General features: G+C 39.8%; 1 protein-coding gene across 5 annotated transcripts in view; it reads right to left on the bottom strand.

The window, feature by feature from the left end:
• The window catches only part of LOC120048245 (polycomb protein SCMH1-like), a 55,856-nt gene that overhangs the window by 27,640 nt on the left and 14,725 nt on the right, over positions 1–13,491 (bottom strand). For 4 of the 5 annotated variants that reach the window (XM_038994053.1, XM_038994055.1, XM_038994054.1 and 1 more), the window contains 5 exons: positions 11,347–11,415; positions 10,982–11,062; positions 9,366–9,436; positions 8,006–8,240; positions 7,290–7,378 (listed from right to left, as the gene is read on the bottom strand). In XM_038994053.1, the coding sequence (XP_038849981.1) occupies positions 7,290–7,378; positions 8,006–8,240; positions 9,366–9,436; positions 10,982–11,062; positions 11,347–11,371 (501 nt within the window). In that variant the 5' untranslated portion in view covers positions 11,372–11,415. The remainder of the gene's footprint in view (positions 1–7,289; positions 7,379–8,005; positions 8,241–9,365; positions 9,437–10,981; positions 11,063–11,346; positions 11,416–13,491) is intronic. The other variant, XM_038994057.1, reaches the window with a different exon arrangement.

The following is a 13,491-nucleotide window of genomic DNA, read 5'->3' as shown; positions in this document are numbered from 1 at the left end:
CACCAAATAAATGGACATTTTGGAGCTATAACGACGGAATTAATCAAACAAAAGGACCATTTGTGATGTTTATGGGACATATTGGAGTGCTAACAGAAGAAGCTCATCAAAGGTAAGGCATGAATTACATCGTTATTTCTGAGTTTTGTGTCGCGCCTGGAGGGATGAAATCGTAAAGTCGTAAAGCCTTTTTGAAATCTGACACGGTGGCTGGATTAACAAGAAGTAAAGCTTTAATTTGGTGTATTACACTTGTGATTGTATGAAAGTTAAATATTTCTAATAATTTAATTTGAATTTGGCGCTCTGCCATTTCACCGGATGTTTTTAAATCGATCCCGTTAACGGGATTTGATCCCTAAGAATTAACGTACTTTGGTGCAAATCAATCCCAGAACAACAGCAACGGACCTTGTGAAGATGCTGGAGGAAACAGGTACAAAAGTATCTATATCCACAGTAAAACAAGTCCTATATCGACATAACCTGAAAGGCCGCTCAGCAAGGAAGTAGTCACTGCTCCAAAACCACCATAAAAAAAAGCCAGACTACGGTTTGCAACAGCACACGGGGACAAAGATCGTACTTTTTGGAGAAATGTCCTCTGGTCTGATGAAACAAAAATAGAACTGTTTGGCCATAATGACCATCGTTATGTTTGGAGGAAAAAGGGGGAGGCTTGCAAGCCGAAGAACACCATCCCAACCGTGAAGCACGGGGGTGGCAGCATCATGTTGTGGGGATGCTTTGCTGCAGGAGAGACTGGTGCACTTCACAAAATAGATGGCATCATGAGAATTAAAATGATGTGGATATATTGAAGCAACATCTCAAGACATCAGTTAGGAAGTTAAAGCTTGGTCGCAAATGGGTCTTCCAACTGGACAATGACCCCAAGCATACTTCCAAAGTTGTGGCAAAATGGCTTAAGGACAACAAAGTCAAGGTATTGGAGAGGACATCACAAAGCCCTGACCTCAATCCTAGAAAATGTGTGGGTAGAACTGAAAAAGCATGTGAGAGCAAGGAGGGCTACAAACCTGACTCAGTTTCACCAGCTCTGTCAGGAGGAATGGGCCAAAATTCACCCAACTTATTGTGGGAAGCTTGTGGAAGGCTACCCGAAACGTTTGACCCAAGTTAAACAACTTAAAGGCAATGCTACCAAATACTAATTGAGTGTATGTAAACTTCTGACCCACTGGGAATGTGATGAAAGAAATAAAAGCTGAAATAAATCACTCTATTATTCTGACATTTCATATTCTTAAAATAAAGTGGTGATCCTAACTGACCTAAGACAGGGAATTTTTACTAAGATGAAATGTCAGGAATTGTGAAAAACTGAGTTTAAATGTATTTGGCTAAGGTGTATGTAAACTTCAGACTTCAACTGTAAATAGACACGTTTAATTTTGTCTGGCTTAGCATTCCAAATAAAATGAAAATGTTTTTCCTCATATGATTTCAAAAACTAGTCGTCTGGAGTAGGCAGTGCCATTAATTAAGTAAGTAAACTATGATAGAACCAAAAGAGCTACGCAATTAGATTTTTCAATAAATAGACAAGTATTTACCTCTCCATGTTTTTTGTTGTTGTTTTTTTTACCTTTATTTAACTAGGCAACTAGGTTGCAGAATCTTATCTATTTTTGCTAACATTCTATTGAAATTGATTGTGGTAAGTTCATTTATATTTTTTGAGATGTGAATACCAAGTACGTCTATTTCATTGGTAAACTACAAGTTAGTGTAAACACTATTTTTTAACGGTCTAAAACGTAATATATCCAACATTAGTTTTTAGTACAGAGAGGCTAGAAAAGTGATCAAGATCTTCAATGAGACTGTGCAGGGATCCAGATTGCAGACTTAAGAAAAAACTAGAGTCATCGGCAAACATTGACACTTTTGTTTTCATCCCCTGGATTTCTATCCCCTTGATGATGTTGTTGGATCTAATATTAATAGCTAGCATTTCAATGGCCATAATATATATGGAGACAACGGACAGCCTTGTTTTACTCCTCTTAAAAGCTCAATACTTTCTGAGAAGTAAACATTATCTACTATTTTACATCTGGGATTGCTGTACATAACTTTAACCCATTATATAAGAGATTCACCAAAATTAAAGTAATCCAGGCATTTATTTATAAATTCTAGTCATACTTTATCAAACGCCTTTTCAAAATCTGCTCTGAAGACCAGGCCTGGTATCTTTGATGTTTCATAATGTTCAATTGTTTCAAGTAATTGTTGTATATTATCTCCAATATATTGTCCATGTAAAAAAAAAAAACTGTCTGATCAGTTTTTTTTATTCTATGTGCTATGCATTTCACCAGGATTTTCGCATCACAACATTGAAGTGTAAGAGGCCTCCAGTTTTTTAAATGGACTGGATCTTTATACTTACCACCTTGGTCCTGTTTTAGTAGTAATGAAATCCGACCTTCTTGGTGAGTACCTGAAAGTCTACCATTTGTATAGGAGTAATTAAAACATGCTAATAATGGATATTTGAGTACATAAAAAAGGCCTGATATACCTCTACTGGTATACCATCAAGCCCTGGTGTTTTTCCTGACTGAAAAGATTTTGTTGTCTCAAAAAGTTCCTCTTCTGTAAGTTGGCCTTCACACAGGTCTTTCTGTAAATTTGCTAATTTTACATTATTATTATGAAAGAAATCCTTACAGTTAACATCATTCAGTGGAAATTGAGGAGACTGAAAATAAAACATTTGCTTAAAATATTTTGCGTCCTCTTTCAAAATATAATTTGGTGAATCATGGATGATGGATCATTTGTAGGGAGTTTCTTTAAATTCTTATTGGTAGCATTTCTATGTTGAAGCTACAATACTTTTTCCCCCTCATAATTTTCCATCCAATTCGCTATATTTTTGTAATACATTACACTTGATCGTTCTTGAATAACTACCTCCATTTCTTTTGGTTTTTCCTTTTGTGCCTCTATAGTACAGTGTCCATTACTAAACTGCTTTTGTTTTCATGATGAGTATTGTATTGAAAAGCCTCTAAAAGGTACATTTAAAAGTGTCCCATACAATAAGGGAACTGCCGTACCTATTTTGTGCAAAAAAAAGTCAATTATGAATTATTTTGTTTTAGTTAAGAACAAATTGTCATCAAATAGGCTTTGATAAAATGTCCAATATCCCTGTCCACGTGGAAATTCTGTAGAGTTATAAGGAGGCCAATTAGATGGAGGTCCGATTGCATTCGTTCTCCTATTAACACTTAAAAAATAACTTTTACTTGGAAGTAATCAAGACGGCTAGCTTGATTAAGCCTCCTTCATGTATATATCTCACTAGGCCAGGGTTTTTCAGCCTACATATAAGCACTAGTTCAAATGTATCCATGATCTCCTTAAGTGCTTGAGGATAGTTTGTAGAGTGATTTCCTTTACGATTCATTGAGGTACTTAAAACCGTATTATAATCTCCCACCATAATAATAGATTAATTTGTTGCTTGTGAGCTCAATATATTATTATATACATTTTCAAAGAAGTTTGGATCATCATTATTTGCCCCATATAAATGAATTAGACAGATCTGTTTTTGGTCCAATAGCATATTTAAAATAATAAATCTTCCTTGCAGATCTGTTTGCACAGTCAGATCAAAATTTGTATTAATTAGTATAATCACCCCTTTTGAGTTTCTTTGCCCATGACAAAAAAATATTTCTCCCTCCCAGTCCTTTTTCCACCCAACCTCATCTATATTTGTATAATGAGTTTCTCTCTCTTTTAGCCATGTAAAAATATATATTTTTTATGATCTGCTAAGCCATTACAATTATAACTGGCTATACTTATTTCCCCACTTACCATAATGATACCCAAGTTTCAATTATACTTACCACAACCAATGTTTGTAAACTTACCATTAAAAAGCACCATGATGATTAAGTGTCAATATAGCTGTACCATAATATTTGCACTGTTAAGCATACCGTAGCTGCAACTTGGTAAACTTTCAATTGTCCTAATATTCCATCCACTAAAACCTCCCCCCATATCTAGGTCTGTTGTCACTAAGACCATCAGACCATCTCCCTGACTCATGACGCACATTTGCGCCCTAATGCAAACCCTTGGCCGCCAATTGGCGTTGGCCAGAGGGAAATGAGGGTAGTCCCATGATAACATAAATATCTATGAGGGTGCTTTTTAGGAGAACTAACGAAATAACACAGGGAAAACAGTCTGAAAAAAAAGTTACAATAATAGATAATAGAAATAATAACAGCACAATCTTATAAATGCATGCTCATATTTAGAAAGTCCTAGCAAGGCTATAAGCATGTCAGCCCCAGCCTGCTCAGTTCAATGGATACAATTGTTTGTGAACCCTTTAGAATTACCTGGATTTCTACATAAATTGGTATCTGATCTTCATCTAGGTCACAACAATAGACAAACACAGTCTGCTTAAACTAATAGCACACGAACAATTATAATTGTTCATGTCTTTATTGAACACACTGTGTAAACACTCACAGTGCAGGTTAGAAAAAGTATGTGAACCCTTGGATTTAATAACAGGTTGACCCTCCTTTGGCAGCAATAACCTCAACCAAATGTTTTCTGTAGTTGTGGATCAGACCTGCACAGTCAGGAGGAATTTTGGACCATTCCTCTTTATAAAACTGTTTCAGTTCAGCAATATTCTTGGGTTGTCTGGTGTGAACCGCTCTCGAGGTTATGCCACAGCATCTCAATCGGGTTGAGGTCAGACTGACCTGCAGAAGGCATACTTTCTTCTGTTCAAGCCATTCTGTTGTTGATTTACTTCTGTCTTTTGGGTTGTTGTCCTGTTGCGCTTCAATTGGTGGACAGATAGCCTAACATTATCCTGCAAAATGTCTTGATAAACTTGGGAATTCATTTTTCCATCGATGATAGCAAGCTGTCCAGGCCTTGAGGCAGCAAAGCAGCCCCAAACCATCATGCTCCTTCCACCATTGTTTACAGTTGGGATGAGGTTTTGATGTTGGTGTGCTGTGCCTTTTTTCCTCCACACACAGTGTTGTGTGTTCCTTCCAAACAACAACTTTAGTTTCATCTGTTTCATCTGTCCAGGTGCTCTTTTGCGAACTTCAGATGTTTCTATTTTTGGGCAGCGGTGGCTTCTTCCATGGTGTCCTCCAATGAACACCATTCTTGTTTAGTGTTTTACGTATTGTAGACTCGTCAACAGAGATGATAGCATCTTCCAGAGATTTCTGTAAGTCTTTATCTGACACTCTAGGATTCTTATTAACCTCATTGATCATTCTGCGCTGTGCTCTTGCAGTCATCTTTGCAGGACGGCCACTCCTAGGGAGAGTAGCAAACGTGCTGAAATATCTAAATTTATAGACCATTTGTCTTACCGTGGACTGACTTTTAGAGATACTTTTGTAACCCTTTCCAGCTTTATGCAAGGCAACAATTCTTAATCTTAGGTCTTCTGACATCTCTTTTGTTCGAAGGCATAGTTCACGTCAGGCAATGCTTCTTGTGAATAGCAAACTCAAATTTTGTGAGTGTTTTTATGGAGCAGGGCAGCTCTAACCAAAATCTCCAATCTTGTCTCATTGATTCGACGCCAGGTTCGTTGACTCCTGACTCCAATTAGCTTTTGGAGAAGTCATTAGGGGTTCACATACTTTTTGCAACCTACACTGTGAATGTTTAAATTATGTATTCAACTTAAACAAGAAAAATACAATAATTTCTGTGTTAGTTTAAGCACACTGTGTTTGTCTATATTGTTGTGACTTAGATGAAGATCTGTTCAAATTTTATGTCAAATTTATGCAGAAATCAAGGTAATTCCATAGGGTTCACATACTTTTTCTTGCCACTGTATATATATATAATCGCAAAACCAGTTCTTAACGTCCATTACATGCAGGACAAATTTCATGTAGTCATCATTATATCCTGTTTAATTCTGACAAAAAAACAAAGAAGGAAAAATAAACAGATTCTAACGGCAATGCCGGCAAGTAAAATGTATCTTGGGCATCACACTACCCATAAAGGAATACACAAGTTTAACTTACAATCGACTCTGACACAGCCATGGCACGATAGCCAAGAATACATACAGTACTGACAATCCAGAGCGAGTAAACCTGTAAAAAACCTGTAAACCTCTCTCCACCCATACACATTTAGATTTTTATTCCAGGGTCGTTGCTCTATCACCTCGGCTGTTTTACAGTTAGGCCCAGTGGCGAATTTAGGTATAGGCAACATGGGCACCCGCCCAGGGCATCGTGCCGGGGGCAGCACGGTGCGGTTGCGCGATCGAACAGACATTTGCGCGATCGGTTTTCTATCGCTCATTTGCAGGTCACGTCAATGATATCATGTCACCGTGAGGGACTGTGGATCAATTAACCTTGTCGGAGTGGGCACCCTGATTCTAGTTTGTGAGCTAGGCAGGCTACTGCCTGGGAAGGTCTCCCACTCAGAAGTGTGAGATGGGGAGAGAGACGGGGGTAGGTTGACCTCAGGTCTCCCCACTGGAAGCCCGAGGTAGGGGGAGCGGGGGAATCTATCAAATAGCGCACCTCTAACTTTGTACAGTACTAATGTAATTAGTAAAATCAGTCACACTACAAAATGCTACCAATTAAACCAAAATTAATTCATTATACTGTGAATATATAGTTTCACAGACATATTGTTGCATTTTTTTCTGGTTTGTGCAAAATCGTTAAGTATAATATAAAACCAGTCTGCACACCACCAAGGTGAATTGGTTTAGTCTTGACTCCTGGTTGACAGTGTTGGGGGATGGGTAATGTATTGATGCTCAAGTGCCAAATCAACACACGTTTCCATTTGTCTTTGTTACTTCTTTTTGATATTTATGAGTCTTATTTTTGTATATACTTTTAGATTTATATAGTTTTAAAAGGTATGATTATTTATTTGTGTTGTTCCAAATGTCTGAATAAAAATTTGTTAGTGCCGAATGGTGCTTTTTTTTTGGGTGGGGGGTTCGCCCTGGGAGCCATACAAGAAATATATAATATACCTCTCACTTAGAGAAGTGCTTCCATAAGCCAGTTATTGTGTTAATTGTACCGTTAAACTGATTAAAGTTATCTGCAGCCATAAATACAAATACAAATGGCCATCAATGGAAAGTTTAGCTACATAGGTGTATATGCTGGGAAAGGGAGTGTGTATATGTGTACAGGTATGCCTTATAAACAGGTCTATATCGAGAGCGTGTGCAGCTTTGTGACAGGTACCTTGTGAAAGATGCGTGCTGGGGCCATTTCGGCTCCGTTGAGTGTTTTTAGAAGGAACATGGGCCAGGAGGATGCGTTCAGACGGAAGCCTGTGGGAGAAATACAGACTCTTGTCTAAAAAACTCTCATCCATACACAGTAGACGAGACCCTTTACACTATTACGCAAAGGTCTACTTACTTTTTTTTTTTTTTACCTTTTTAACTAGGCATGTCAGTTAAGAACAAATTCTTATTTACAATGACGGTCTACAACGGCCAAACCCGGACGACGTTGGGCCAATTGTGCGCCGCCCTATGGGACTCCCAACCACGGCCGTTTGTGATACAGCCTGGAAAATAAATACAGCCTAGAAACCAAATGGATGCAAATGGGCCAAAAGAGGGAGGGACTTACATTAATTTGTCCAATAAGAAACTCTCGTTTATTTACAAAAATATTTTCTGTTGCAAAACGTTTTGCTACAGTGTGCACTAATAAATAGACCCCAGTATATATCAGTCTGGTGTAAACCCAACTGAGGAAGATCAGTAGCACTGTGTGATAGCAAACAATTTAAAGATCCAAGATTTAAAAAAATAGGGCGCATCATATCCATAATGGGTATGTAGTATCGAGAGTCTGACTGTGTGTGTGTGTGTGTGTGTGTGTGTGTGTGTGTGTGTGTGTGTGTGTGTGTGTGACTGTGTGAAAATGTGTTTCTCTCTCCTCCTCACCCAATGGCGGCTGCAGCATGCCCGTGTTCTTCTCACAGTTGCCGATAGGCTGGATTTCAGACGAGTCCACCAGGCGCCAGAAGTCATTCTTGTTGTCGGAGCCGTCAAGGCGCAGACGCAGCCGCGATCCCGTCAGGCCCACCACTGTAGCAATGCAGGTTGACGTTGTATTCCGAGGGTCCTGCGCCTCCAGCTTCATGCCCACCTTGAACTCATTCACTGGAGGTGTTGCACCCTGGAGAGGTAGCGGAAGGTCAGAGAGGCATGCAATGATGCTGGACAGATTCAACATGCTGAGATAGGAAGACAGCATCAAGCAAGACTACGTATCGAAGGTGAGTTGAACTCACGCTGTGGTGATGAGGTAGCCCTGCACGCAACTTGAAATCAGTGTCACCCCTCCACCCAAGAGGGAATTTCTTCTTAGCCTAATGGTTCCCTAAAAAAAATCCCGCCACTTAGCAAATTTCAGGTCTTGTGAGTGGAAATGTGAATGTTGTGAGCATTCTGTGCAACTTGTACACGTTTACTGTGAACACTGGCTGTACCCGCTTTAATGATAGTTTTAGTCAGTGGCCAAGCAGGCTATTAGGGCATAATATAGGCCTATCAAAAAGGCCTATAAACAAAACCAATGGAGCAACATGGAAATAGCTATTGATTTATATTATATAAATATCCTACAGTCATGAAACATTATGCAGGGCTTGACATTAACCTTGACATTAACCTCCTTCAGATCAGGAGGACAGATTTTGTACCTGTCCAAAAGCTCAAGTCACCAAATAATAAATGGTTTGTAGCCTAAACACCAAATAGGTGACTGAACATTGTGTTGCATGATGGAAGAAACCACTTTACAAAATAACATTAATTATTATTACCATACAGAGAATCAAACAAAAACGCAGGCTACCCATTAGCTTCCTTGCATATTCAAGCCTGTCTCAAAATACAACACTGACCCACTTTTCAAAGAAGACTAGATATATACAGGTTTTCTGCTCTTGTAGGAAGCTATCACTCCCCCATTGTAACCCTTGCACCGCCTGTCAATTCATCAGTGCGGCAGTCCTGGTGTTGCGCAGCCAAGCAGCTTAGAGGGAACATTGGTTAAGACGTTGGTCTTCCTGAGCTACATATAGATGCTGCTCATTGTCACTGGTGAGACTTAGGCTGCCAGGGTTAACTTATATCTCATATTGCTTGTTGGTCATAATTCTTACAAACTCTGTAAATGCCATGGTTTGGAATGGCTTAAAATAATTTCAGGAGCAGAAGTTTCACATAGGGTAGTAGCATGCCCTGACATGAGATTTTGGTGAGGAGGATATACTGTAGTCTGATTAGGGGGGCTTACCTGTCTGAAGCAGTGGGCAGGTGCAGCACTAGCACCTGTTTCCTTCAGGTATTTGTCCCAACTGAAGTGCCCTGTGGGACATAAAAAGTACAATGGCTGCTTTATGTTGTCTACCGTTATGTTTTGTGTGAATGGGTGTGGTTTTGGGGTTCAGTGTTATGGTATGTGCTATTGTTAAAGTGTCCCCATCCTTCCCAGCCGAAACCGTTCGGAAGAGTTCGTGCATATATTATGGCAACATTTTGGGACGTGTTTGTTCGTTTTGAACTTCAGTAAGGTTCTTTTTTTCTCGGTTGTTCGGGGGCACATATTTTTCTTGAGGCAAGCCGAAGTCGGTAGCCAAAGTCTACGCCCCTTTGTTGGTGAACATTAGGGATTCTTCAGTAGTCTTTGCTGTCATTCAACGAGACGACTCATTTTCATGCACATTTTTTCATTGAGAAATACTGCACCAAATATCTTATAAAATTGCGTGACTAAGATCGCCTCTGCAAAAACTTCGAAATTAATTACAGATTTCTTGAGTTATCTTAGACTAATTCTGACTTTTGTATAATGGCTACGGCGTCTCAAAATGGACAAACAGTACTATTGCCGCTTTCTTCTTATTTTTCAAGCGAAGGTATTTTAAGGTAGAATGCTTAGCACACTTGTTTGGTTCGTCTAGCTGACTTCAGCTAGCCGCCAGTCAAACTGAAGCATGCTGACGCCTTTAGAACAGTGTTATAGCCAGGGGTTGGAACCGGTTCAGGGAACAGAACCGAAAACAACAACATTTTTCAAGGAACAGAAACGGGTTACAAAGTGATCCATACTGTTCCGGAACAGAACCGATATTTCAAAACAATCTAAGCAAAGCCCTCACTCACTCACTCAGAAACATATTCCAGTATCTGCTTGCAAGTTGAAAATCTTTGCCAGTGTGTGTGTGTGTTTAGCCTACCTGCCCCTCCGAAGCATAGGCTACTGTACTGACATTACAAGCGTGATTCAGATGATAGGGAGAGATTTTTAATTAGCAAGAGAAGAACGGATTAACTTTTCCAATGCTAGTTAAGGATACTATAGGCCTAGTTATCACGTTTCGCGTTAGATTTATTAACTACAAAAAGGTAAGACATGTTTTTAATTCTGGTGCCGCTTTGCTTTTTAGCTATATAGGTCAAAGGATATTCAAAGTTCCTCTATAGAAGCCGCTCCTCCTAGGTATAATTCTGGGGACCCAGATAATGCATGTCATAAGATGCCCAGCGCTTCAAGCCTCCTCCTCAACTCTCTCTTGCTCTCTCCTCACCCCGCAAAATTTCAGTCGCAATAATTTAATGAGCTAAATGTAAAAATAAATAAATGATTTAACAGGTTAAAAAAAGGAACAGAAAATAACAATATAAAGCAGTACTTTTTGGGGATTCGAACCGGTTCAGAACTTTATTTTGCTGGTCGGAACAGTGGAACGGAACGAAAAAAATGGTGGTTCTGTTCAGAACGAAACAATTGGAAAATAATTTGTTCCAACTCCTGGTTATAACTGAATATGAATGCGTTTGATTCAGAATGTTGTTTTCATTCAGCAGTGAATCATCTGAGAAAGTTGGTGTGTGTGGTAATTAATGTACCTCCTTGGTACTGCGATGGGACCCGGGAGGGACGGCCACTTCGGGCATGCTTGATCCGCCTGCCATCTCTCCACTCAACAGCTAGAGGAGAGAGCAGGGCACAACATTTCAGAGACACACTTAACCTCAAAGGCTAGCCGACACCATTCAATGAAACTATCTATTCATAACTAGAATAAATACACTTGATCTTTAGCAACAGTCAATGAGATGTGTGAGGCCAAACTATCACATCAGCATCTGAGACTTCTATACAGACATTAAAGTAGGCTAAATAGAGGACTCTTCTTGAGCAGCATCCTTAGAAGATGTACATTATGCTTTTCAAATGGACAATTGCATTCCATTTCTTAACATGACATTACCTTTTTGTGCCACTGGCTTCTTCATGCTCCAGTAATACTGACTAAGTTCAAGACACAATAGTCCACTCTCTAAAGAAGGGAAACGAGAGGGGGAAAAAACATTGAAGTAAACACAAACCATTTGATACTTCCCTCTTCATGTTAGGTCGGAATTTAGGTCCAATTTGGACATTTCTTGTACATTATTGTGTTCAAGAAGCCAGTCTGGTGTAGCCTATACTAGTGCTAGCCTGGTTAGCCTTTTAAGGGTGATTCCAGCATTATGGACATTACATTTGCACGCAAAAATCGAAATTTAATTTCTAACAGAATGGACAAAAACATTTGAAATTGAAGTTTTGAGGTGTATGTCTGTAGGGGAAGTGTATAACCCCGAAATAACTGACTTCTAAATATTGGCATGTTGGAGAAATGAAGCAAAAATTACCGTTATGGATGTTAGAGTCTATGGTGTCCAATAAAAGGTTAATCTTTTGACCAATGGGTATGTTACTTGTGTAGATACTCCCCTAAGAAAGCCAATGGTCCAAACCACATCTCTATCCTAATCCATTAAAAGGTTATTGGAGTTTTTACTCCTGTAGGATGACCAAGATTAGGGTAACTAAATCAACAAAGGCCAGAGAAGAAATGTGGTAAAAAATCTGGAAAATAGCATCGCGTCAGCTAGGCTGGATGCTGTGTGAGAACTAAGGCACTGTTGAACTTATCTTTCTTCTCAAATCCGGAGGACATAAAACAATATAATAAATGATCCCAGAAATTACCCATACGCACAAAAAGCTTTTCTCTCAAATTTCGTGCACAAGTTTTACATCCCTGTTAGTGAGCAATTCTACTTTGCTAAAGTAATCCATCCACCTGACAGGGGTGGCATATCAAGAAGCTGATTAAACAGTATGATCATTATATAGGTGCACCTTGTGCTGGGGACAATAGAAGGCCATTCCAAAATGTGCAGTTTTGTCACACAACACAATGCCAGAGATGTCTCAAGTTGAGGGAGTGTGCAATTGGAATGCTGACTGCAGGAATGTCCACCAGAGCTGTTGCCAGAGAATTGAATGTTTATTTCTCTACCATAAGCTGCCTCCAAATTTGTTTTAGAGAATTTGGCAGTATGTCCAACCGGCCTCACAAATCAGACCACGTGTAACCACGCTGGCCCAGGACTTCTTCACCTGTGGAATCGTTCACCTGGACAGCTGGTTAAACTGTGGGTTTGCACAACCAAAGAATTTCTGCACAAACTGTCAGAAACCGTCTCAGGGAAGCTCGTCTGCATGCTTGTCGTCCTCACCGACTTCATAAGGCAAATGCTCACCTCCGATGGCCACTGGCACGCTAGAGAAGTGTGCTCTTTACGGTTGAATCTCAGATTCAACTGTATCGGGCAGATGGCAGACAAACATGTATGGCATTGTGTGGGCGAGCGGTTTGCAGATGTCGGTGTTGTGAACAGAGTTCCCCAAAGTGGTGGGGTAATGGTATGGGAAGGCATAAGCTACAAAAATATAAAATGCAACATGCAACCATTTCAAAGATTTTACTGAGTTACAGTTCCTAAGCAAATCAGTCAATTTAAATAAATTCATTGGGCCCCAATTATGAATTTCACATAACGGGGAATACAGATATGCATCCGTTGGTCAGATACCTTAAAAAAAAAAGTAGGGGCGTGGGTCAGAACCTGTCAGTATCTGGTGTGCAGCGTGACACATCGCCTTCACATAGAGTTGATCAAGCTGTTGATTGTGGCCTGTGCAATGTTGTCCCACTCCTCTTCAATGGCTGTGCAAAGTTTCTGGATATTGGCGGGGAACTGGAACACGCTGTCATACATGTTCCAGAGCATCCCAAACATGCTCAATGGATGACATGTCCTGTGAGTATGCAGGCCATAGAAGAACTGGGACATTTTCAGCTTCCAGGGATTGTGTACAGATCCTTGCGACATGGGGCCAGGAATTATGCTGAAACATGAGGATGGTGACGGATGAATGGCACGACAATGGCCCTCACAATCTCATCAGTGTCTCTGTGTATTCAAATTGCCATTGATAAAATGCAATTGTGTTCGTTGTCCGTAGCTTATGCCTGCCCATACCATAACCCCACTACCATGGGGCACTCTGTTCACAACGT

This window comes from Salvelinus namaycush, chromosome 5 (assembly GCF_016432855.1).
Source record: "Salvelinus namaycush isolate Seneca chromosome 5, SaNama_1.0, whole genome shotgun sequence".
NCBI lineage: Eukaryota > Metazoa > Chordata > Actinopteri > Salmoniformes > Salmonidae > Salvelinus > Salvelinus namaycush.
The sequence above is the reverse complement of the archived record's forward strand: the minus strand, read 5'-3'. Positions and strand labels throughout refer to the sequence as shown.